Here is a 24,377-nt window from a genome sequence, read left to right on the forward strand (position 1 = left end):
GCGCGCTACGAGCTTGTAGATCTGCTATTTTTTTTATATCATTAAAATGTGGCGCACATCATTGAATATATATTTCAGAGCGAACATTTTTAACTAAAATATTTGCTTATGGGGGGTCCCTGGCCCAATAGAGATACTTCTGGGGGTCCTTGACGTGAAAAAGGTTGAGCACCACTGACATAGAAACATGGGTTTTTCAGAAAAATGTTCGACCTCAGTCCAAAATGGGCTAAGAAAGGAGCTAGCATGAGCATAGAATAGATTAGAGAAGGCTCTTGTGTGAAATGTTGTTACATGTGAAGTTTCTCACCTTGGCACAGTAAGGACACTCTCCAAAGACAATGTTGAAACTCTGCCTGCTGGAAGGCAGGGCCCGCAACCACTGATGACCAGAAAGACGAGGGGAGTGAGAGAAGATGTCATTTTTGAGAGAACACAATTGTTGTCCATAGTTAATTACACAATCAATATAAGTATTGAAATACTTCTGTTTTGTTTCTTGTGCAATTTAGTGTTTCTTTAATGAAGACAGAAAAAATACTTGTATTTCACATTGGCTTTTTTTGTATTAACTTGTATTAAATTGCTACAAAACATTTTGTCGTTGGCAACTTTCTGTAATAAATTAGTCTTAAAATAAAGATAAGAATATAACGGTTCTGTTAAATGTGGTTAATGAATGATGCAACATTTAACTAATGGTTAGTGTAAGTGATATGTTTTGGTAAAAAAAGAAAGGCTCATTAAATTTAAAGCTCATTATAGTGTTCAGTAACAGCTCATCTCTCCAGCTCTTAGCAAACAGAAAAGTATGTTTTCATCCAATTAGGAGAGTGAACCTCAAAAAGATAATTTATCAACTCGTGTTAAAATTCCAATTGTGTCTGCTCATTTATTTAATCACTTTCAATTTCAATTTTCTATCCTGTATCCTGAATGTTATCTCCCCTGGTTGGATGAAATTGGTATTTTCCTAAAGACAAATGCATAAAAAGCATGAAATCCATGAAGGCCACCTCTGCAAGTTCCATACTGTCTGTACCGTGTGTGTGTGTGTGTGTGTACTGTCTGTACCGTGTGTGTGTGTGTGTGTGTGTGTGTGTGTGTGTGTGCGTGCGTGCGTGACACACGTACCTCATAGAGACAGGCCTGATGGAAAGGCTGGCCACAGCGCGGGTCATTGCACACCTGATCGGGAATGGCAGACTCCAGCCGATAGGCGTAACAAATACCACACTCAATGCTGAAGTTCTACACAACACAAACAAAAACAATTACACAAATTTGTCACGCAAGTTCATATAATACACTTTAACAGTGTGAAGCACATACATACTGTATAGGCTACTGTAAGTCTTAATTTTCTTTTACATTCAGAGTTAACCACTTTAACCCTGGCGTTCTGTGGGCATGTCATATACAAACAAATACAAAAAAAGAAGAAAAATATATATATAAACCCCAATGACCTTGGGATGCATCACTGAGGATACGTCCCAGGTGCATCCATGCAATGTTTTTTTTCCCCGTTCTAGTTATTCTATTTATAGTGACTCATAGGAATAGACTACGTGACAACCAGGAACAGTCTAGTGACCACCGGAGAGACAGGTGACAGCCAGAATGTAGACGGCACCCGGGAGCAGTATGGGTTGGCGCCACAGCCTGTGTCTTCCGTGAGGAAGAAGCCCAACAAACCCACGGTGAGGCCTTTAGGAGGCTGCAGCACCACCGTTGCCCAGGTGGAGCTTGCAGAACCATTGCGGTGCAACGCACAGGTCCTGGACCTGGTGAGACGTAGGAGTGGACCTGGTGAGACGTAGAAGGGGACCTGGTGAGACGTAGGTGGGACCCGGACAGGAGTCAAACCACAGAGCCTAGTCCTTCCACGTTCCAGATTGATCTACCTCCCAGTCCCTGCAGAGTAGTTCCAGAGCAACGGATTGTGTGGCCCTGGCCTTTCCCTAATGGGACTGATCGAGGGTAGCTACTGGGACGTAAGTCGGGACTTGATCACCCCGGCTGGGTCACCTGAGTGGGTATGATGTTCGAGAGACCCGAAACCCTGATGACCTTAGTTGGGATACATCACTGAGGAATCGGGGATAGGTTCCAGGTGCATCCATGCTATGTTTTTTTTTAACGTTATATATATAGCAGAACTATTGTGAGCTTGTAGATCAGATTTTTTTATAAATATGGCTTAACCCATTAAGACCTGTTGTTGCTTTTACAAATGCCGTCTAAATCAGTAGTTCTCAAATGTGCTCATATTGCAAAATAATTTCAAGATTTTTTCAAACAAATAGCAGATGTACAAGCTCGCAGAACAAAGTGATGAGCTGTGAGCTTGTATATGTCCTGTTTTTGAATAGCCAACACAAAAATCTAAAATGACCCAACCTCTTGAGCCCCAATCCCCCGCCGGCGGGGGCAGAGGCTTTCCACCTCATGAACAGCTCTCAGCGGGTAAATGGGGCTGGTCAAGGTCTTAGGTTCCAACTCCCATATTTTTGATTTTCCCTCCTGGACCCCCCTGAGGTTTAAGAGGTTAAATTAACCCATTTTGGGCGGGAAACCCCTTTTGGCGTTAGCATTATGATATGCTTTAGCTATTGAAAAAGAGCAGATCTACAAGCTCATAGCGCGCCACCGAGTGGCGCGCCACAAGCTTGTAGGTCTGCTATTTTTGAAAAAAAAGAACGACTGACATAGAAACATAGCTTTTTCAGAAAACTGTCAGGATGTAGAAGACATTTTTAGAATCTGATCTCAGGTCAAAATGGGTTAAAACGGCTTTCCCGGTTTCAATGGGTTTAATTGGTTAAATTGCCACTCAGGATTGTAGGGTGTGTTAGTTTGCAGTGGCGAGGTGCAGAGTCTCAGGGAGTGGGTTTCTCAGCCCACTCAGAGGTGCAGAGTCTCAGGGAGTGGGTTTCTCAGCCCACTCAGAGGTACCAAACAGGCCTGTTGTTAAAACCGTGCCGTGCCGTTTGTGACAGCACGCTTTTACTCCCCAGATAACCAAGCAGCTTCCTGCGTCTCCCAGCCCACCTCCAGTCTACCTGCACCACCTTCTCTCTCTCTCTCTCTCTCCCCGTCTCCAGCGATCTTACAACCCTGCTGTCACACTCTCACTCTCTCTCTCTCTCACTTACACCGTCTCACTCCCCATCTCTTTTTTCTCTCTGTACCCAGTCTCTCCTATACTCTCTTTTCAAACTCTCTCTCGATCTCTGTCTCCACTCGTTTCCAGTTGTGCGTAATGAGGGTTCCTGGCTTTTTTTTCCTCCCTCCTCCGGTTATTTTTTCTTTTTTCTTCCTCCTCCACAGCTATCCATTAAGAGAAGAGAGATGGCAGGTAAAAAAAGAATTAAAAATAATAAATAAATAAAACGCCACCGCCACCCAACATCTGGTCAACTCAACTTTTCCTCGCTCCTCTTGAATGTTAATGAAGCTGAGGCATTAATCACCGTGGCGACAGAGGATGAACACGCCGCCCTTTCAACCCTTCCACAGAGGAGGAGGGGAGGGGGAGTGTAAAAGAAACAAACAAACAAAAAAAACAACTAAAAAAGATAAAGGCTTTTGCCGTGATTAAAGCGATCTTGATAGAGGCGAAGTATCTGCCATCTTTGTAATTCTAATGATTCTGTCTGTAGCTGCTCCAATTAAAGGGAACTAGAAAGAGTTTTTTTTTTTTTAAGGTAAAAAATAAATAAATAAAAGTGACGGCAATAGATGGAATAAAAACAGAATATATGGCAACATGTCCGCCCCCTTATATCTCCAGGAGAAAGCGGTAAAACACACACGCGCGCACACGCACACACACACACACACAGAGTAACATGCAAACATATAGGTATGTACTGTATACACACAGCAACACACATACATCTATGTAGATGTTTACAGTATACTCACACACTAGTGAACCTCAGAGGCTTCACAAGCACTACACTTGTGCACACACACACACAAACACACACACAAGGCTAGAGGTAATTGTGACGGGAAGCGGCTGTGTTTGAAACGGTGAGGGAGATGGAGGATGGGGGTGGAGGTTGCAGGGGGGGAGGGGGAGATGGGGGCAGTTGTGTGACATACAGATTTTTCGTGGGTGGCAGGTGACGGGAGTTCTGTCTCCAAAACATCCTGGAGGTTGAGCAAGATGCTGGCGTCCGGGTTCCTGCCGGCACATTACACACACGCGCACGCACACACACGCACACACACACACGCACACGCACAAACACACGCACAGAGAGACAGCTCAGTCACACACAGTAATTAAACACATGCAAATGAGCCTGCAGAGAGAGCTGGAGAGAGACTGAGGGGAGATCAGGAGGATCTCACCACACCGACTTATAAACATCCAATACAAAGCAAACATTTCTACTGCTGCTGGAGAGAGATGTGTGCAGTGGAGCTGACATGAGCTCAGCTCAAAGATCTGCCTGAAAAAAGAAGAGAAACTGCACTGCAAATGGTTTATATATATATATATATATATATATATATATATATATATATATACACACACACACACACACACACAAACTCAGTGAAATTGGTTTCAATCTGTGAACCACACACACACACACACACACACACACACACACACACACACACACACACACACACACACACACACACACACACACACACACACACACACACACACACACACACACACACACACACACACACACACACACACACAATTTAGCCAACCCTAACTGTACAGAGACATAATTAATATCACACAAAGAAACATTGCATAATGACATTAAAACACAGATCATCGTAACAAAAGAAAGTGTAACAGACAGTGTTTTAATTGTCATGTCTAGTCTTACCACAGGTGCATGTTGGCGTTCAGCTTGTTCCTCAGAGGTGTCACCACTGCAACACAACAACAAGCACAATACAACATGAAATGTACGGATCAGCCCGTCTTCCAACTCCACACACCACGCGCCTATATTAACACGCTGATAGTGTTCAAAGATAATGTAGTATAGTGAAGGCCTCCCCTATCTCTGGAACCAGACGTCAGCTCTCCTGGATCAAGTCCCAACAGAACCTTCTCTCCTGGATTAGTAGAACCTGGAGTGTTAATTATACTCTAAAATGTGAGTGTAAAAGCTGATCTGTAAGATGAATTAACCCATGATAAGACCCGAGGCCGATTCTGCAAATGTCTCCTAAATCCTAACAGTTTTCTTAAAAACAAATCATTTCAAGGACCCCCAAAATAATATGTATTTGGCCGCAGACCCTCATCTGAAAATATTTTGTTCCAGGGAGATGTTGTAGATGTTAGCTGTAAAAAGAATATATATTCATAGATTTGCATAAATGTGCACAAAAATCAGCAAGCTCAAAGTGTGGAATGAAGATGTATATCTGCTATTTTTGAATAACTAAAGTATAAAATGACAGGTTTTAATGCTTTAACACTCCAGATATGCAATGCTAGAACATATTTGCTGCAGCTAGTGGGTTGACAACTCTACTTTTAAGGTGTTGATTGTGTCTTAAAAAACAAAACAAAACAAAACAAAACACACACACACACACACAGACAGAGAGTGAGAGAGAGAGAGCGCGCATTGTGAACAAAAGACAGAGAGAACCACTGACAGATGTAAAGAACCATTACAATCTCCTGTTCCACTAGAGAGCTTTGTCTGAACGGTGCTCATCATTTTCACTGTTTGTTATTCCTACATGCAAAAAGCAATATTTCTGCCTGACCCCCTTGTGTTCGAGGGTCGCTGCCTGCCTCCCATCTTCCAGGATGAGGTGTTGGTATGTGTGTGTGTGTGTGTGTGTGTGTGGGGGGGGGGGGATGTGTGTATGTGTTTAATATCTTCTGAGTAGCATTGCTAGGCAACCCGGAGAGGAGTTGTGCGTCGCCGGCCGTGCGTGACCTTGGGGTTTGCAGAAACAATTGGCGACAGTTGACAAGGCCTTAAATAGAATGCTGCCGAGCCCAGAGAGACAGTTGGCTGTGCTGGGGATTTGGGAGAGAGAATAGGGGGGAGTGGGAGTCAGAAATGAGGACGGACAATGATAAACATACCTGGACAGGTAGCAGCCAGCCATGTGAGTATACATTGTTCTTATGATTCTATTATCCATGAGGTCTAATCACTGATCTGGGAACAGAACGGATGGGTGCAGTCACATTGACTCAGACATGGTTAACGCTGTGTCATTCATTACCCCCTTTTTATAGCCATCCATGCTTGATGACTAGTAATGGCTGATCTGACAACAGCAGGGATGGCTTATATCGCTTCAGATTATCACAATGTCACTGCTATGCTTTTCCCCTCATTTATTCATGACCGGTGCCTTATGATCAGTGATCTGGTAACAGTAAGGATGGGTAGAAGGGACACTTGAAGCATATGCAATTAGCTTCAGTCCATATCCACTGAATGCTGCATTATAAATGCTCATTCTAGTCACACCTGATTAACTCCTCTGAAAAGGGGCATGAATGGGTCAAAGCGATAGCCACATTGGGTTTATCATCGCTATTATACCCCTTCCTTTTATTACCTTCTGACATCTTAACTGGTCCTTTAAAATGCAGACCAGAGAAAGGAAGAGAGTCAGCCTAGAGTCTGACTGAGATATTGGAGGCTGAGAAAATCTTCACCTCCAAGCTGAGAGAGAGAGAGAGATATTGTGTGTGTGTGTGTGTGTGTGTGTGTGTGTGTGTGTGTGTGTGTGTGTGTGTGTGTGTGTGTGTGTGTGTGTGTGCAGGAGGCAGAGGAGAGAAGGCTCTGGCAGGATGTGATCCTACACCAGTAAGACACATGTCCAGACTACGCTATCTATGGCCACAATGCAATTTGTTGCTGTGGGTCCCTCTCACAACACGTCCTGCCCATTGCCATCTATTGTCACTGTCACCTGTGCTTTGTCGACTTGTTTTTCTTTTTTCTTGTATTATTACCCACCATGGTCAGCTCCCAACAGGCAGCACTCTGGTAACATCTTTGGGTGTCGGGGGTCCACCTCCACCTTAATGGAAACATTGGTTCCTAAATGCACGCACGCACACACACACGCATACACACACACACACACGCGCACGCACGCACGCACACAGGGGTCAGTGTAAGTTGTTAACACAGTACTACATGCATACGTGATACTTGTAGCTGTGTTATTGTGTGATATGATATTGTGTGTTTTACAGTACCTATAGCGATCCTCCTCATAGTGTCGGCTCGGCTGGGTTTTTCTGGCTCCAGGACCCAGGTCTTTGTATCGATCTCATCCAGGACCTCCCAGAACCCTGCCAGGGACTCCACGACCAGTAGGAACTGAGCATGGAGCTGGCCCAGTGTGCTCTACCAGACCACAGCATGCCATGGGACAATTAGTCAATTCCCTAGTTAAACACCTAAACACATTATACACAGACTACGAGACACGCACACATACAAATTACACACATGCGCACACAAGCCACATGTAACTTCAGGCCTAAAGAGGATACGGTGAATTGAAATAGCTGATTATGATTGAACAGTTGGTAAAATTTCAACTAACTGGTGTGAAGAGAACGCTCACATTCTCTCAAACACAGGGCACAGATGTGCACAGGCACCATAAAGCCTTGAGACACACAAACTCCCTAGACATGATGAACATGCACTACTAGACACGTGCACACGCACACACAGGATGGAAATAGGGAAGCTGATGGAGGTGTGTGGGAGAGCAATAAAGATGGAAAGAGGGAAAAATTGGGGGCAAAAAATGAACCACAAATGATGGGTCACTGTGCCAGCACAGTGCACACAATTAAGCATCGTCCAGGTGCGGGAGAGCCTTGGCAATTACAGCCCAATTAATGCCAGTGGTGTGACTCTACTCAGAGCCCTGTTCAAATAATATACAGTCAAATCCTCTGTGTCAATTTAACTCAAGATTGTAAAACGTGAATCTGTAAATGAACACTGAGGATTTTATTGTGTACAAGGACTGGTAAGATGGATATATATATGTATATCCTGGATATACGGTAAGAGTGGAAGAATATTATGTCTTGCACCATTTTGTTACAAATGTAACATTGTACCCTCTCAGAAACTAGACTGCACAACTCACTGTGTAGTGGCCTGGTCTATAAGGCAAAGGAGTGATTGAGAGAGGGCTTTTCAGTGCAGCAGAGTCCATTACATTATTTATTTTTTTATTGAATTACCGATTATGTTTTAAATTGATTTGTTTGATTAACTACTATTGCAGCTCTAATTGCAGAGTACTTCCTGGTTGGTGCTGCTGACCAACTCAGACACACTGTAATAACACTCACATGTTCATTAACATTAGACATCTCACTCACTTTCTATGTCAACTAGTGCAACACCGTGCTCAGAACTGAGACCGTCTTTGTATTGTATGCATACAACAAAAGGGCAGATTTTCTCCTCTCCCTCTTGCACGTACGGTACACACACACATGCGCGCGCACACACACACACACACACACACACACACACACACACACACACACACACACACACACACACACACACACACACACACACACACACACACACACACACACACACACACACACACACACACACACACACACACACACACACACACACACACACACACACACACACACAGCATCGTATTCCTCTCTGCCATCCAGTTCTGCACAAACACACAGAGTGGCATGTCTTGGCCCTGAGACGGAGCAGGCAATAATTACTCATTCAAATGAACATGTCAGGACAGCCGACAGACAGGCCCTACCCCCACACACACACACACACACACACACACACACACACACGCACACACACACACACACACACACACACACACACACACACACACGCACACGCACGCAAAATAAATGGGTCCATGCAAATGTATCACACACACACACACACACACACAATAGACAAATGCACGTGCATATGAACACATCACAGCGTGAGAACGAATCAAGCTGTGTGCACACATGTATTAAGACACATGCACGCTCGTTCACGTGCACACGCGATGCCACACACACACACGCACACATCATGTTGCGGTGTGGGGGAGATCCATCAGCGGCTCAGCAGGCAGACAGCCTCCATACGGCAACGCTGTTCTGATCTGCTCTGCACTGTACGCCTGCCATGTAGCGCACACACACACACACACACACACACACACACACACACACACACACACACACACACACACACACACACACACACACACACACACACACACACACACACACACACACACACACACACACACACACACACACACACACACACACAATCTACTCACACATTAGCATCTCTGCTTACATTCTTTTGGTATTTGATTCTCAATTTATTTACTTTTATTTGCTTTTCTGATCCTTTATTTGCATCCGTTTGTCTTTCATTCTTGCTCACACATGCACATGCACAGACATGCACACGCACACACACGTGCGTGCGTGCGTGCGTGGACATTACACGCCTGCGTTGTCTGTGTGTGTATATGTGTTGCTTTGTAGAAGCGGGGGTTAAAGCAATGTGGGGGTGGAATAGTGTGTTAATGACATGATGATGACTACTACTCATTTTGATATAATGATATAAATGCAGAAATCAATAAGCCACAGGTCTTATTTTTAAGTCGGCTACAGGACGTCCAATTGCCATTAGTGGCTCACTTATTAATTATATGTAAATACACTGTGTAAGATTAAAGGTCACGTAGCCGGATATGAAGCCTGATATAATGACATTCAATTCAAAAAGGATAACGGAAACAAACATTGGGGTGGGTGCTGCTGGTCAGCATTTTATGCATTTTGGAAACTCAGTTTTGTACAAGTGAAATTCACAAGATACAAAGACATTTTCTCAGTCAAGGTGGCCGGCAAATCTTGATAAAGTGGCCCACATTGAACAATGGCTGCTCTCTCTGTGATTGAGATATTTCTCATGGAAAGAACTATCTTACCACAGTACTGTGACTGTCATACAGAACTGCAATGTGTGCCATATAGCAGGGGTTCCCAAACTTTTTTGGCCTAGGTACCCCTAGGGGGAAGAATCTTTTCCAGGTACCCCCTCATCCTCGCAACACCGATAAGCATATTTGCAACATTACATTTAGATAGCGCTCTAACTGAAAGTGACTGCATGGAGTCTGTTCATTTCTATCCAAAAGCCCTTGAATGATGAAATATGATTAAGGATTACTGTGACTATGGTAAACTCACATATCACACATACCATAATTCACTGGCAAATCAGAATTATTTCGCGGACCCCCTGGCTAAGTGTCGCGGACCCGCAGACCCCACTTTGGGAACCACTGCCATAGTATCTGCATCTCACCCAGATGAACTGAACACCTTCGATGCAGGCTTTGAGGTTAATCACTGAATCCCTATTTTATACTTCATCATATGGTCATAACAAAAACGATTTCACAAAAACAAATCTTTACACCTGTAGACGATAGATGTGACAATATGGTTGATTCTGATCACATTGTGTGCTTGTAGATCTGCTATTTTGTTTTGAAAATGTTCGGCTGTAATGCCATGCCCAAAAATAGGGTCGAAATAGTTCATGTGATTAAGATGCAAATGTGTCAGGACCCCTGACCACTAGAAATATCTAGGGCAGATATGTGTAATCCACTCATCATGGCACACGGCCACAGGTGGTCTTCCGTGCTCGTTTCCGAGGCTATCCGTGCTCCAGTCTGTACTAGTCCCTGCATGTTTGTCATAACTAGTAAGTGAATCGTGTTGGCAAAATAAGCAGCTGTTCAGAGGCAATTTGGCTTTCCAAATCAACTTAACCTCTCGCAACGTCTCCGTCTCTAGGTCATCCTCGGATGAGCTCTCCAGTGGCGTGACAATGACGATGATAACTTTTATTTCAACGTGTGTGTATACCTAAGGGGTCTGGTTTCCAGATTTGTGTGTCTGTATACAGTACTGTACCTGTGGCGTCCATTTGAGGTCCAGGGGGACAGGTAGGTCGGCTGAGCAGTCAGGTGTCTCTGCAGGGTGCTGTGGTGAAGGACACAACATGTAGGACAGGACAGATAGGACAGAGAAGAGTCATGGGACGGACAGGACAGACGTCAACTCCTTCTCTCCCCTCTTCGACTCCTCCACCCCTCACTGCCTTTTGTCGTTCCCCTGAACCTCCCCTCTCCCCCTGTCCACCCCTCCTTCCTCCCAGCCTCCCTCCTCTTCCCTCTCTCTCTCTCTGAATGTGCCCTCTGAGAGGTGACCTGGCGCGGGCTTTGCCAGCCAGCTGCATCTCAGCGAGGACTCTGGACTATTTATATCTAAAGGTGTGTGTGCGCGCGCATGTGTGTGTGTATGTGGGGGGGGTGGGCAAAGGGTCACATCTCAGCATGGTCCCGGGTCCCTGTGGATCTCACCTGGGTTTAGGTGGCATCCGTTTGCCTTGAAACCATCTCACCTGGCCTTGTCACCCACCTGGCTGTGTGTGGGTGTGCTTGTGTGTGTGTCTGTATGCAACTGGAGGGACTGTCCTGAATGGGAGGCGTTTATAGAAAGAATCTCAGAGAAGGGAGATAGTACTTGACGTACAGCAGGGTTCCCCAATAGGCGGCCCACGGGCCATTTGCGGCCCGAGGAGCGCCCCCTTGCGGCCCGCGGAAGATTTTTTTTTTTGGGGGGGGGGTCCCAGATATAAATGGCATTAAATGGGGGTCAGTAGCCTATGCATGTCAAACTGGGCATCCTTTTCAAATGGGGTCTTGCCCTGAAAATGAACTTTCAGGGCAAGACCTCGACCTCACGCGTGTGGACTCGGCCCCCAGCCTGGTACCCTTGTCAAAATATGGCCCTTGAGGAAAATTAATTGGGGAACCCTGACGTACAGTATACCTATTTGAGGTATTTGTAGCTGAATATTGTATTTTCATGCTTTTTTTCCCTCTACACCAAATCTCTTCACCGAATAGGTGCTATTTTTCGGCAAATGTTCCCCCAGAATAGGGATGCTAGGGTTCAAGTGGTTAAGAAGCACGTGTACGAATACCAGACATCCTGATGCATGTCTGTGGAGATACAGTAGATGGCTTTTCTATCATGCTGAGGTCTACGTGGAGTGGCTCTATCTGTTCTACATCTCGGTCACAGCAGGCTGGCCCTGGTCTCTGCAGTATGACCTAGATCTAGAGCCTGCAGAATGGAAATCACTGATTCACTATCAACAAATTGAACAGACCACATGTGTGGACATGTTTGGTCACATTTTAACTCGTTTTGGACTGACTACAGATGACTGTGTGAATAATGGGTCATTGTAATCATGTCTCCGGATGGTGTAGTGATATGAATATTTCTTATGTGTGGTTTCACTCTGAGTGTGTGTGTGTGTGTGTGTGTGTGTGTGTGTGTGTGTGTGTGTGTGTGTGTGTGTGTGTGTGTGTGTGTGTGTGTGTGTGTGTGTGTGTGTGTGTGTGTGTGTGCGTTTGTTTGTTTTAATGGTGCAACAATTAATACAATCAATCAAATTGATTGTTTATGAAAATAATCAATTTGAATACAATATCAATGAAATAATTGTATTTGATATTTACATTTTTATCTACAAGCTCACAGCACAAATCAGCATAGCTGTAGATCAGCTATTTACACTGTTGTACTATAAAAGTATAAAATAGGGCTAAGCCTAATTGGTTAATCTGAGAAATTAATAAAGTTGCTGATTATAAAAAGCCAATTGTATTTTCTTTTGTCGATTACAATGTACTCCTCAATGATTTGATTCATCGAAAACATATTAATCGCCATAAGAAAATAATTGATAGCTGCAGGCCTAGTGTGTGTGTGTGTGTCTGTGTCTGTGTCTGTGTGTGTGTGTGTGTGTGTGTGTGTGTGTGTGTGTGTGTGTGTGTGTGTGTGTGTGTGTGTGTGTGAATAATTGAAAGACAGGGAGTGTCTCTTTGTGTGTTACCTTAATTGTATGATTCATTTTTATTTGTGTGACCATTAAATTGGACTCAGGCGTAATGGTGTGTTTAAGTGCATGTGGGTGATAGTTCCGTACTGTAGTACTAGACTTCAGTACAACAGTACATGGTGTGTTTAAGTGCATGTGGGTGATAGTTCCGTACTGTAGTACTAGACTTCAGTACAACAGTACATGGTGTGTTTAAGTGCATGTGGGTGATAGTTCCGTACTGTAGTACTAGACTTCAGTACAACAGTACATGGTGTGTTTAAGTGCATGTGGGTGATAGTTCCATACTGTACCTTGGACTTCAGTACAACAGTACATGGTGTGTTTAAGTGCATGTGGGTGATAGTTCCGTACTGTAGTACTGGGCTTCAGTACAACAGTACATGGTGTGTTTAGGTGCATGTGGGTGATAGTTCCGTACTAGACTTCAGTACAACAGTACATGGTGTGTTTAGGTGCATGTGGGTGATAGTTCCGTACTAGACTTCAGTACAACAGTACATGGTGTGTTTAAGTGCATGTGGGTGATAGTTCCATACTAGACTTCAGTACAACAGTACATGGTGTGTTTAGGTGCATGTGGGTGATAGTTCCGTACTGTAGTACTAGACTTCAGTACAACAGTACATGGTGTGTTTAAGTGCATGTGGGTGATAGTTCCGTACTGTAGTACTGTACCTTGGCCTTCAGTACAACAGTGAGGGCGTGCTGCCGTCCAGAGGAGTCGTCTGCCTTCAATCTCAATGTACAGAACTCTGTGTCTATGAAGACCAACCTGAGGACACACAGTGTTGTACATGTAATATTGTCCAACGACAGCAGACACTCTCCGTCATAAATCATGGCAGCTCTTAAGCTATATTGAGCCGTAAACAAGTCCTTCTCATTCATCACTGCATCTGCCTCCATCGCAGTCAGTCAGACTACAGAAGAGCTTAATGGCCATATAAGAACGCTTTAGTCACCAAACTACAGCTGTATTTACTCATATGATTAGTTACGTTTAATAAAACCTACTTTGTCTCCCTTTCAGGAAACTGAATGGGAGACAGTGTAGGGAGGGACACACGGGAGAGAATTATCTCATGAGATTCAACCCTTGGCCAGCATGTATACAGTATGTGCTGGCCAAGGCCAAGTACTTTGTTGAATGTGGTACTGGATATGAGCCCTTAACTACGTGACCGATACAGTGCGAGTACACTTTTCAAATTGGCAAAATATGGCACCAAGTAAACGATCACTGGAAATGGCCTTACATTCAAGGGCAGCAGACCAATAAGCCCTGAAATGCTTCGGTGAAAGTGTTATGCGACATTTTTCTCAACAAAAATGTCATCATTTTCAACTGATCAAAGTGTTAACACGACTCTCCGTTGAACATACAGCATTTTTGTTGTGCAACACTTACTTTTAAGTTATACTTAACAGTACATACTGTTACTCCACTTAACAAGTGAACTCTAGCCTTCTAAAGGTTGGAAACAAAGGACACATCAGATTTACGGGGCGCGGCGTGTGTTCACTACCGCCGGCTGACACTGGCGTATTTCTGCAGAGGATTTATGGTGTCTGTTAGTGAGGAGTGATGCGAGTGGATTGTACCGGCTGACGTGCACTCTGGGACTGATGGAATGATGGGACACGACGTCTGAGAAAGACGGGGCTTGCCGACTCATAAAAAAGTGACAGCGTCGACATGCACTTACACGCGATCAAATGCTGCGGAATCACACGCAGACAGTCGCAGAAGGCCACACATGCACAAATGAACGAACACACACACACACACACACACACACACACACACACACACACACACACACACACACACACACACACACACACACACACACACACACACACACACACACACACACACACACACACACACACACACACACACACACACACACACACACACACAATCCTTCTTTAGTCCTCACAAGGAGCACAAGGATGGAGCACATAGGCATGCTTGCAGGTATCTAATAGGACAGGAAGAGATCACAACTAACGCTTGACCAATACCATATTTTTGTGTCCAATGCCGATCCCGAATTTGGAGTCCTAACGCACAATTTACCGATATTTCCAAAAAAGAAAATATATATAATAATCTAATAATTTGACAAAATTAATTTGATTCAAGTTAAAAAATATATTATTATCTACAAGTTTCAAACGTATTGCGTTTTGAAGACTGAAAATGTTCCCCTATGCCCAAAATTGGGACGCCAGGATGAATGTGGTCAAAAATCAGGACACATCAGCTGCATAATTACTGATAACGATGCTGTCCGATAAGTCAAATAATGGCCGATCTGGCTCTAATCACAACTGACCCACATCATCATGAAACATGAAATTAAATTTGTATTGCACATTTAAATCTGTATTAATTTCTAAAGATGCCATCACACCATAGTGACCAACAAACTTCCCTCTGCCTTCCCTCCCTCACTTCACGGCTACTTTTCCAGTCTCTGTTGCATCTCTCCATCTCTCCAAATATCTGCACTCCCAGGTGGTGTCTTCAGTGAAAAAAACTCTTATCGGTGCATCCCTCCTCGCTGTGCCTCGTTTCCCCCACCTCTCCTCTCCTGTGGGGTCTCCCACCCAGGGTAGCAGGGACTGCTTGGCGATGATGGAAAGAAACAGCGTGACAGTCAGGCGTCCTGCTGGGGACACTGATGAGTGCTTCCCATTTGCAACTCCGCAGCCAAGTGAGCTGCTCAGAGCGTGGCGCGCGACACTTTCACGGCTCTCTCGTGTGTATGTGTGTATGTGTGAGTGATCTTGTGTGTATGTGTGTGTATGTGTGAGTGGGTGCATTTGTAAAGTTTTGCATTTCTATTTGTTATGCATGTGTATGTCTCTGCATCAATGTAGGCTTAAATCTGATTTATACTTCATTGTGGGCTGAAAATAGCTCATCTACAAGCTATCTACCCCTATTTGTGGCATGCGACACCAGCACACAACATACGTGTCTGTTGGGAGTGTGTGCACATCTACAATATGCCTTTGTGTACTTTGTGTACATTATTGCAATCAGTTGATGACACAAAATGACTTCTTCACACTCCACTTACATGCCATAATTTGTCACACCACCTTTGGTGCAGTGGACTATAGTACACCCTGAAAGCCCCCTGTACTAAATAAAAAACAATATTATGAATTTTTAATCGAATCGTGCCCGTAATAATCAAAATCGGATTGTGAGATACTGAAAGATTCACACCCCTAACAATAACAACCAGCTCTCACTTTGTGATCGCAAATAATAATAACCAAACCATCACATGGTTTCTAATATAGGGTTTAATGAGGCGAACCAGGCTATAAACACATTTTTATGTAAAACCATAAACACCAATATGTTTTCATTATTTTAGCAAATAATCCAACATAATACAGGCATGTATGAGTAATAAAAGGATAGAGATTGAACCGGTGTGATAGCCCCGCCCCCCCGCTATTCATTTCAGTGGAAGTTGCTCAGTGTTAAAGCCGAGGTGCACAGGGTTTCCTCGTCATTAATCCACGGGTCCGCCTGCAGTTCACTCTCTAACCAGTAGGGCCGAGTGCTTCAACGTTGGGGAGCCTCACTGGGGGCTTAATATATGCACACACAAAAAAAGAGTATATGCCCTCAAATGACCTCATTGTCATGACCCCCCTCTACTGGCCTAGAATCCCATGCCTTTGACCTTGGACTCCCCAACACTGTTTCTCTCTCTGCTTTCCTATGGTTTGTCTAAAAGGAAATATTATGACTGGACTGCACAGTCTGCTTTAATTAAAAGGAAACATAAAGTAGTGATTTGATCTCAATTCACAATTTAGCACACACTCTTACCCAGGGCAACTTACAAGTGTGACGTTGGGGTAAGCAGAGTAAGCATGAACTCTAGTCAACAAATAGACACACAGTAGAGTGCAGATAGAACATTGTAGTGACTCAAAATGACTTCACTTATTAGGCACACTTTCAAACTGCACCAGTGTCAGCTTCCAGCTAATCTACAAGCTTGTAGATCTGCTAGATTTTTTAAATGGTACATGAAAAGGGAACGGTTTAAGACATACAAGGACGATATGTAATCCTATCTGTTCAAGTAGATTCTGCTCTTTTTAACCAAGCTGTCTAAACAAGGACTATGCACCAACAAACTTTTACAAACAGCAACTATAACTCTGACATGTCAGAAAGGGCCCCGCCCTAGTGTCCACAAGAAGAAGAACATTTGTGGACAGACGGACGGACAGACAGACAGACCCCGCATTTCATGTGGGGCCCTAATTAGGTCGCTTGTTCGAGCTCAGCCTAGCCTGCTTGTACATGTATATTCTGGCCTCACAAAAAGAACAAGACACGTTGACAGTGTGACAGTACTGTGATAAGACCCTGTGAAGACAGACACTCTGCAGCCACACAAAGACACAGCGGACATGAAGTGCCAGCTGTGCCCATAATGAGGCCCAGCTATGCCAGGCTTGTGTTTGGGGGCACCGGGCGCCGGCGGCCATGGCTACTTGACCTCATTTTTCCCATTAATTAATACACGATGTGCCTTCTCCAGCCAATTAAAATGACCACTCTCTCCAAACTCTAAAAAAAAAATTAAGCGAGAGAAAATATGTAAAGGTGAGAGAGAGAGAGAGAGAGAGAGAGAGAGAGAGAGAGAGAGAGAGAGAGAGAGAGAGAGAGAGAGAGAGAGAGGATAGAGAGAAGCGAACATGTCATAGAGATATAAAGAAAGAGAGGGAGGGGAGTGAAAAAATAATCTTACCTGGCCCAATCAGCGGGTAGAATTACAGCAGAAAAATCCCTGGCGGCCATTAGCGTGGCCTGTGCCAATTAAGACGCTAAACGAATCTCGAGTGCTTTGGAGATTGAGGCCCGCTGTGTATAATGCCTCCTAAGCATAACGCCACGTCCAAATGATGTCGGTCCCCTTCCCTCCGCATACCTTCAGCCTCCCCCTCACCCCATACCACCCTCCTATTAAAACCTGAGAGTCTTCAATTAGAGCCATTTGCATTTCAGCCAATATCATAATTGCAGACGGTGGTCATTAATAAGGAAAAGTGGAAAATGAGCGTGGGGAGTCGAGGCATAATCCATGCTCGGGGAGGACAGATCATCTCCAACCACACACCCCACCCTGACAGAAGGAGATGACAGTATTAGCGGGGTCTTGTCGCCGCTGTGGTGTGGGCAGGAGTTATTAAACGTGACCTGGATTTAACTATTACTCAATAACTAAAAATAAAGAAGTCATTAAGAGCAGTCCGGTAATGTGGAGCAACGTTATCCTAGCCTGTGTTAGCGCCAGGAAAAATAAAAAATAAAATAATGTATGGGTTAGTAATGTAAGTTGGAGTTTTTTGTTTTGAATTTGTTTTGTTTAGATGTTTTCTTTAATCTGATCCCTTATGAGTATATCTACATCTATCTAATCATCTATCCATCCATCTCTCTGTTCATTTCAGCTCCCTGCATGCTTTGTATTTGTAAATGAGTCCCAGTAATGTCACTACCTAGCTTAAGGCTATAGTTAATCAATTCCGGTAGCCTCATTTTGGCCTATAAAAAGGTTGGTGTGTGTTCATACAGTCTTCTGCCCCACCCCCACCCCTGCAGCACCCCATCCCTACAGTGATGTTATCTCTAGCCTTCTGTGGAGATCAGGGAAAACCCAAAGTTGGTTTCTGGATCACACACTAAACAAGCTCCGTCAGCAAGCAATTCTACAGGCAAATTAGTTTCGGTGTGTCTTGGGATCAGGCGAGTTGGGGTATGGGGAACATTACCATGTTACTCATTAGGGAAACATAATTATTTGATAACTGGTTTGATTTCCTCTGTGAACTAATTTAAGCCGCTGGTGATATTTACATTCAGAGACAATAGAAAGTAGTTTTTGTGCCCTGAGATAGTGCCGTTGCAAAGGCTCTGTTCTATGGAACTGCATGCACCTCGACTTCCCGACCTTTGATCAAATTCTGTAAAATACTTCTCTCAGAGTCTCTGATGGTTTTCGACTTTTGGTTTAAAAACCTATAAATGGATGCACGAGGAGCAGAGTACACGCCCACAAGGTTGTGTCTCCTCTTTGGTCATATAGCTACACGGCACTAAGTTGTAGGCATAGGCTAAAGCCGGTGTGTCCACCTGGCAAGCGACTTGCACTGTAACATTTCAATTTATGTTATCAAAGGAGGGGTTAGTCTAACAAATGGGCTAAGAGCCCCACTAGTGGACAATGCGTGCTTACGTGGTTTCAGTTGGATACACACTTTGTGTTGATGGTGAATCAGAACCAAACATACGGTATTAAATTACTTACTTGTCCCAACCGAGCGCCTCCATTTCAGAGATAAGCTGGGAGTAATACTGAGGAGGAGGGATGGACCGACACTCAGGATGGCTCTTCATCGCTACTTCCTGAGACAGACACACATACAATGTTAATATAATTAGTTAATATTAATCTCTTTTTGCTTAATTTTGTCATTTCTATTCTAAACTAAAAATAGCTTTCACTTTGAAAAGCGTTGTGACTTGTGAGTTTATAGATTGATAGATTTGAAACATTTTGAACTTTTCACCAATAACATTCCAAAACAGGTTGAATGCTATAGGTTTCTAGTTTGAAAGTGTTTAAGTGATCCCAATCCCAACACTATGTTTGAAATTCTTCATTTAGGAATACCCCATTGAGATATAGTATCTCGTTTTCGAGAGGGTACTAGCCTGATAGTACCCTCTCGAAAACGAGATACTTACCGGATGTTACCGTTTTTGGTTTAAACCCAAATTACAAAGCAAATGATCATCTCATCATCATCACTTCATAATATTACATACAGGCTTTCCACTAAAACCCTGCTAAGTAAATCATACATAAACATTTTATAAACTGTAATCTCATACGATACCATGGTCTGTTTCCAACAAATTACCACGTTTTTCCATTAACCTAAAGAGCTACTGTATATATACATGTATTGCTCACAGTAGAGGCTATTGATGATGGCCAAAGGCCACATTATTTCCATTTCCATACGGGTCAATGCCTATGTGACACCATGAACCAAGGCGCCATTCCTGCCACCTTACCATGACAGTCTTCAACTCTAGGAGAAAGCTGACAAGATCGGCCGAGTGCTGCAGCCTCTGTGAAGAAGAGTCAAATGAGAAGAACAGACATCCATGAATGGCGAGGATAATGAAGTGGCAGTGTCTCTCTCTTTTTTTTCCTTCCCTCGTCAGCCAGCCATTCAAATCAAACACACTGTTTGTGATTAATGGGGGCTGCCACCAGCTTTAATAATTAATGATAGCTTAAAGGCTGTGAAAATAATGAACTTTGCAGCCCGGGGTGAAATATCAATCTCGCCCAAATAACCCTGAGGGGCCCCATAACAAATAGGGACATTTTCAAGGCAATGTTAATTAAGCAGTGAAAAATATTTTTTTTCTCTTGCTTCCAAGTGAGGCGGACTTTGATGAGGTGACAGGAAGCATGGGGGACATGGCTGGTCAGAAAATACACACATGCATGCACACACACACATGACTGCATGGTCAGCCGGAAGTCAGCACATGTAAAACTTAGTCACTGCACAGACCAAAGATTTGCAACAAGACAAAACCGTTTAAGCCTGATTTATACTTTATTCCGAAAGTAGTGTCGTAGAAATTTAGATACAAACATATAATAATACCCCTTTATTGCACTCTGATGTTATCTCATCTGTCACACCCCTGTGGTGCTGTTTGGTTACTCTGTTACTGTCCCATTTCTTGTCAAGTCTGGAGGCTATGTTGGGGGTTGGGGGAGTGAACGCTATAAAAGCTGTGATCCCATGTTACTCTTTGAGTCAGACTGGGGTTTCCATTGCATGAACTGTCATGTAAGTTCTTGGCTCCTACTCGAGTAAATCCTAATACTTCCAAACTCTGAATCATCGTGTTGCCTCATTATTATGTCTTTCTGAGCATTGTGTCCTACAGACTGCCTTAACAGTAGCAGAACTACAACCTCACATCCATGCATTCTGAGTTTGTAGATTGGCAATTTCTGGCTCGAGACACCGCCGTACGTTGGAACATACCATTTAAGCACTAGACTAGGACATTGCAAAGACTAGACGAATTGGTCTGAATTCCACTTTAAGTACATCACGAAACAACACAACACAAAAACACACAATAGCACACAAAAGTATAACAGTATAATGTAGCAGAACAGGTTCGGCGATTTCGACCTCACCTGTTTCACTATTTGCTCGTAGCCACGCAACAGGTGTTTGAGCTGCCAACAACAGTGGAACCTACAAGGGCAACAGCATCCGACACATGTAACCGTTACGGCCACAGAAAGTAGTAACTGGAGATGTACTGGAGTTGTGTAGGAGGCAGTTGGGCGCATCGTTAAGGATGTGGTTACTGGTTACAACTCAACCGCTTCCTCAATAGTAATCAGGCAGGTAGTCTTTACTAGTCTAGAGCACAAATATGACTTCAATGCGTTTTGGCATGATCATTGAGAAGGCTACATTGGCAGAGAATCCATGCAGATGAAATATCTCCCTTGTTATCATTTCCATTGTGTTACAGGGTCCAGCAAATCAATAATCTGCGTTATTAGTGTGTATCCATCTCCCATAACAAGACCCACCACCACAGTAGTGATGTTTAAATGATCATTGCTTGTGAAAATAATATCTGCGATATAAATGGAAACTAAAATGAAATGATTGTGTTACTTGTAACACCACATATTCCATCTACTATTAGAGTAGAAATAGCCTTCATTCTAGCAGAGCTGCCTTTATCACCAGAGCCGGTGTGCTCCTGTGTATTCCCTTGATGACAACAATAGCATGCATTACCTCCCATCTTTAAAGTGCAAGGCCTGTATCGTATACAGCACCGCATCTGTGCGATTTCTCTATGCTAGATATTCAGTTCAAGCTCTTATGAAAATGGAGGTAATAGAATGTATACTTGGCCCGTTTGACTTGGTGATCTAGCGGCAGCAAGATTCTTATTCTGAAGTCTTTTTCCTGCCAAGAAAAATGAACACAGATGTACATTAATCCCATTGCAGCAACGATGCAGTAGATCTAGCCTCGCCAAGGCCGTTGTCAGGGTCTGTGCCTCACGCTGACATAGATAAGCTTTTATGTAAAAGCAGTGGATCCCACAAAGTTAAATCCTCAGTGTTAATTTTAACCACTTTGTAACTCTGATAGTGTACAAATGTAACCAAATGGACCCGCAAGGGTTATTAACAGTACACTGAAGGTTATACTGTGCAGCTGTGCTGCTGGTGACAGAGACACAGGAGACTCTCTTTTCCCGGTTTCGCCCAGGTCGACGTGTTTTTGAGGTTAGGTTAGGCATAATTTATGTGAGGTTAGGGTTCAGAACTTCAGGTTAGGGTAGGCATAGTGTTTGTGAGGTATAGGGTTAGGGTGAGGTTTAGGCCTAGTTTTGGTGAAGTTAAATTTAAGATTTAGGCACAACCTAGGGCAGGCAACAAAACAATGAAAGAGGGAGTCCCACTGGAGCACTATAGACCTGGGAGTGTGGGACACAAGCTGTGTTGCCATTATTATAAGTGACTTTTGGGCTTATTTTTCTGTAAAATTGCTTGGGGTTGCTAAGCTTTCACATTGTATTGTTAAATTATCATTTAAACAAGTAGTTCTCAAATATTTTCATGTCATGGACCCCCAAATGAATGATTAAAGATTTGTCCCTAAACCCCCATCTGAAAATGTTTTGTGCCAATGAGCCCTGACCCATACCCAGATTTGTGTTGTTAGAATGTTTAAGATATTCCACCGTTTATTTCAAGATTATTTGAAAAGTGCTCAAAGGTGTCTTTTGGTTTTTTCCAACCTGTTGCTTATGTCAACATTTCTCTGGCAACACTGTGACTTCACTGGACAAAAGCTGAACAGTGAACACAACACAGCAATAGTCCCCACTCCCCAGTCAGTGCTGAAAACCACCCTGGCTAAAATACATAATTAACCTCCATTTAAAATGTATGTATTTAGCAGACCCTCTTATCCAGTGAGACTTACAACATGCAAGGTATTATAATGCAGAGGGTATCAGGTACGGTCGCCCCTAAACCATCTCGCCCCTCGAGGCTAAAATATCTACATTACATTAACCCAGCGAGTACTACCTGAACAGTAATAAATCCGTCATAGACCGTCTTTTCCTTGTTGAGGGGCAACAATAGAGGACTCTCTTTAATCAGTGAACTCTCCATGATCATACTACTCTAAACAGCTGTTTCCTTAGCATGTATTTGCTAACTGCTGGAGTCCAACGGTTAACTGACTGCACTGTCAAGAAAATAAATATCCCTCCTCAGTGATCGAAAGTCCCCTCTTGATATTGTGATTAACAAGAGAGACTGTCATGTCACGAAACTCGTTGGCTTTATTTTTGACAGCTAACAGTAAATACTGTACACAAACACAACACTCCGTCCCGCGATAAAAACAAAGCATCCACGTGACACATGACGTAAGATATATCTATGGTGTTGCCAGATTCTGCGAGAGAAATAAGCAAACAGGTCTATGAAAACAATACAAAAAGAGAAGCAAATATTGTAGGCCTGCCACATCATGAACTAAGGAGCCCTGGAATGGCCACTGGGCAATATTGAATACATCAGCTACGTAATTTAAAATAGCATACCGATAGCCTATATACAAGCTCACACAACGCGTCGTGTTTTTGAAACATTTTAAATACACAAATGGGGGTCCCTAAATATTTTCAGATATGTGCCAAATTGGAGGGTCCTTGACATTTGTATGAAAACCACTGGTTTAAACATTTAGGAAGCAAGCCCAAATAAAATACACTTCAGAAACAACAAGGCTTAACAAGCCACCCCAAAACGCAACAACAAGCCTAAAGTATCTTATAATAAGCAGACCTGGCAACCCTGGACGTAAACTGTCTAACTTGAATACACAAAACTTTATTAGCCTTGGCTTGAAGTGTTCGTGAAGGAGTGAAGGAAAAGACAACATTACATTATTACAACTTTTGACATTCTTTTTAAACTTATATTCTTTACCCCTTCCAACCACTTTACATCGTTTATTAGTGGATACATTGGTTTATGCTTTTTTTGGTCATTATAGTGGGACATATGTGTCCGAAGATTTATCTGAAGATGCTGCCTCAGGAAATACGTAAAACCACCATGGGTAAGATAATAGCTAAGATAATATGAGGGAAGAAAATATATCTAAAAAATTAGAATGAAAATAAAAGTTAGATGTAGGCTACTTTAAAACAGACATTGTTTACATATT

General features: G+C 43.3%; 1 protein-coding gene across 2 annotated transcripts in view; it reads right to left on the bottom strand.

Annotated features, from left to right (window-relative positions):
* fancl (FA complementation group L) overlaps positions 1 to 23,531 on the bottom strand; it is a 24,152-nt gene extending 621 nt beyond the window's left edge. Inside the window, exons 1-13 of one of the 2 annotated variants that reach the window (XM_079511619.1) lie at positions 23,225 to 23,531; positions 22,030 to 22,088; positions 21,293 to 21,353; positions 20,137 to 20,193; positions 19,364 to 19,461; positions 13,683 to 13,779; positions 11,003 to 11,071; positions 7,232 to 7,382; positions 6,987 to 7,070; positions 4,869 to 4,914; positions 4,114 to 4,195; positions 1,135 to 1,251; positions 311 to 382 (exon numbers count right to left, since the gene is read on the bottom strand). In XM_079511619.1, the coding sequence (XP_079367745.1) occupies positions 311 to 382; positions 1,135 to 1,251; positions 4,114 to 4,195; positions 4,869 to 4,914; positions 6,987 to 7,070; positions 7,232 to 7,382; positions 11,003 to 11,071; positions 13,683 to 13,779; positions 19,364 to 19,461; positions 20,137 to 20,193; positions 21,293 to 21,353; positions 22,030 to 22,088; positions 23,225 to 23,317 (1,086 nt within the window). In that variant the 5' untranslated portion in view covers positions 23,318 to 23,531. Of the gene's footprint in view, positions 1 to 47; positions 383 to 1,134; positions 1,252 to 4,113; positions 4,196 to 4,868; positions 4,915 to 6,986; positions 7,071 to 7,231; positions 7,383 to 11,002; positions 11,072 to 13,682; positions 13,780 to 19,363; positions 19,462 to 20,136; positions 20,194 to 21,292; positions 21,354 to 22,029; positions 22,089 to 23,224 lie in introns of those variants that run through there. The other variant, XM_079511618.1, reaches the window with a different exon arrangement.
* Positions 23,532 to 24,377: the final 846 nt, after the last annotated feature.

This window comes from Electrona antarctica (assembly GCF_951216825.1).
Source record: "Electrona antarctica genome assembly, chromosome: 10".
In the NCBI taxonomy this organism is placed as follows: Eukaryota; Metazoa; Chordata; class Actinopteri; order Myctophiformes; family Myctophidae; genus Electrona; species Electrona antarctica.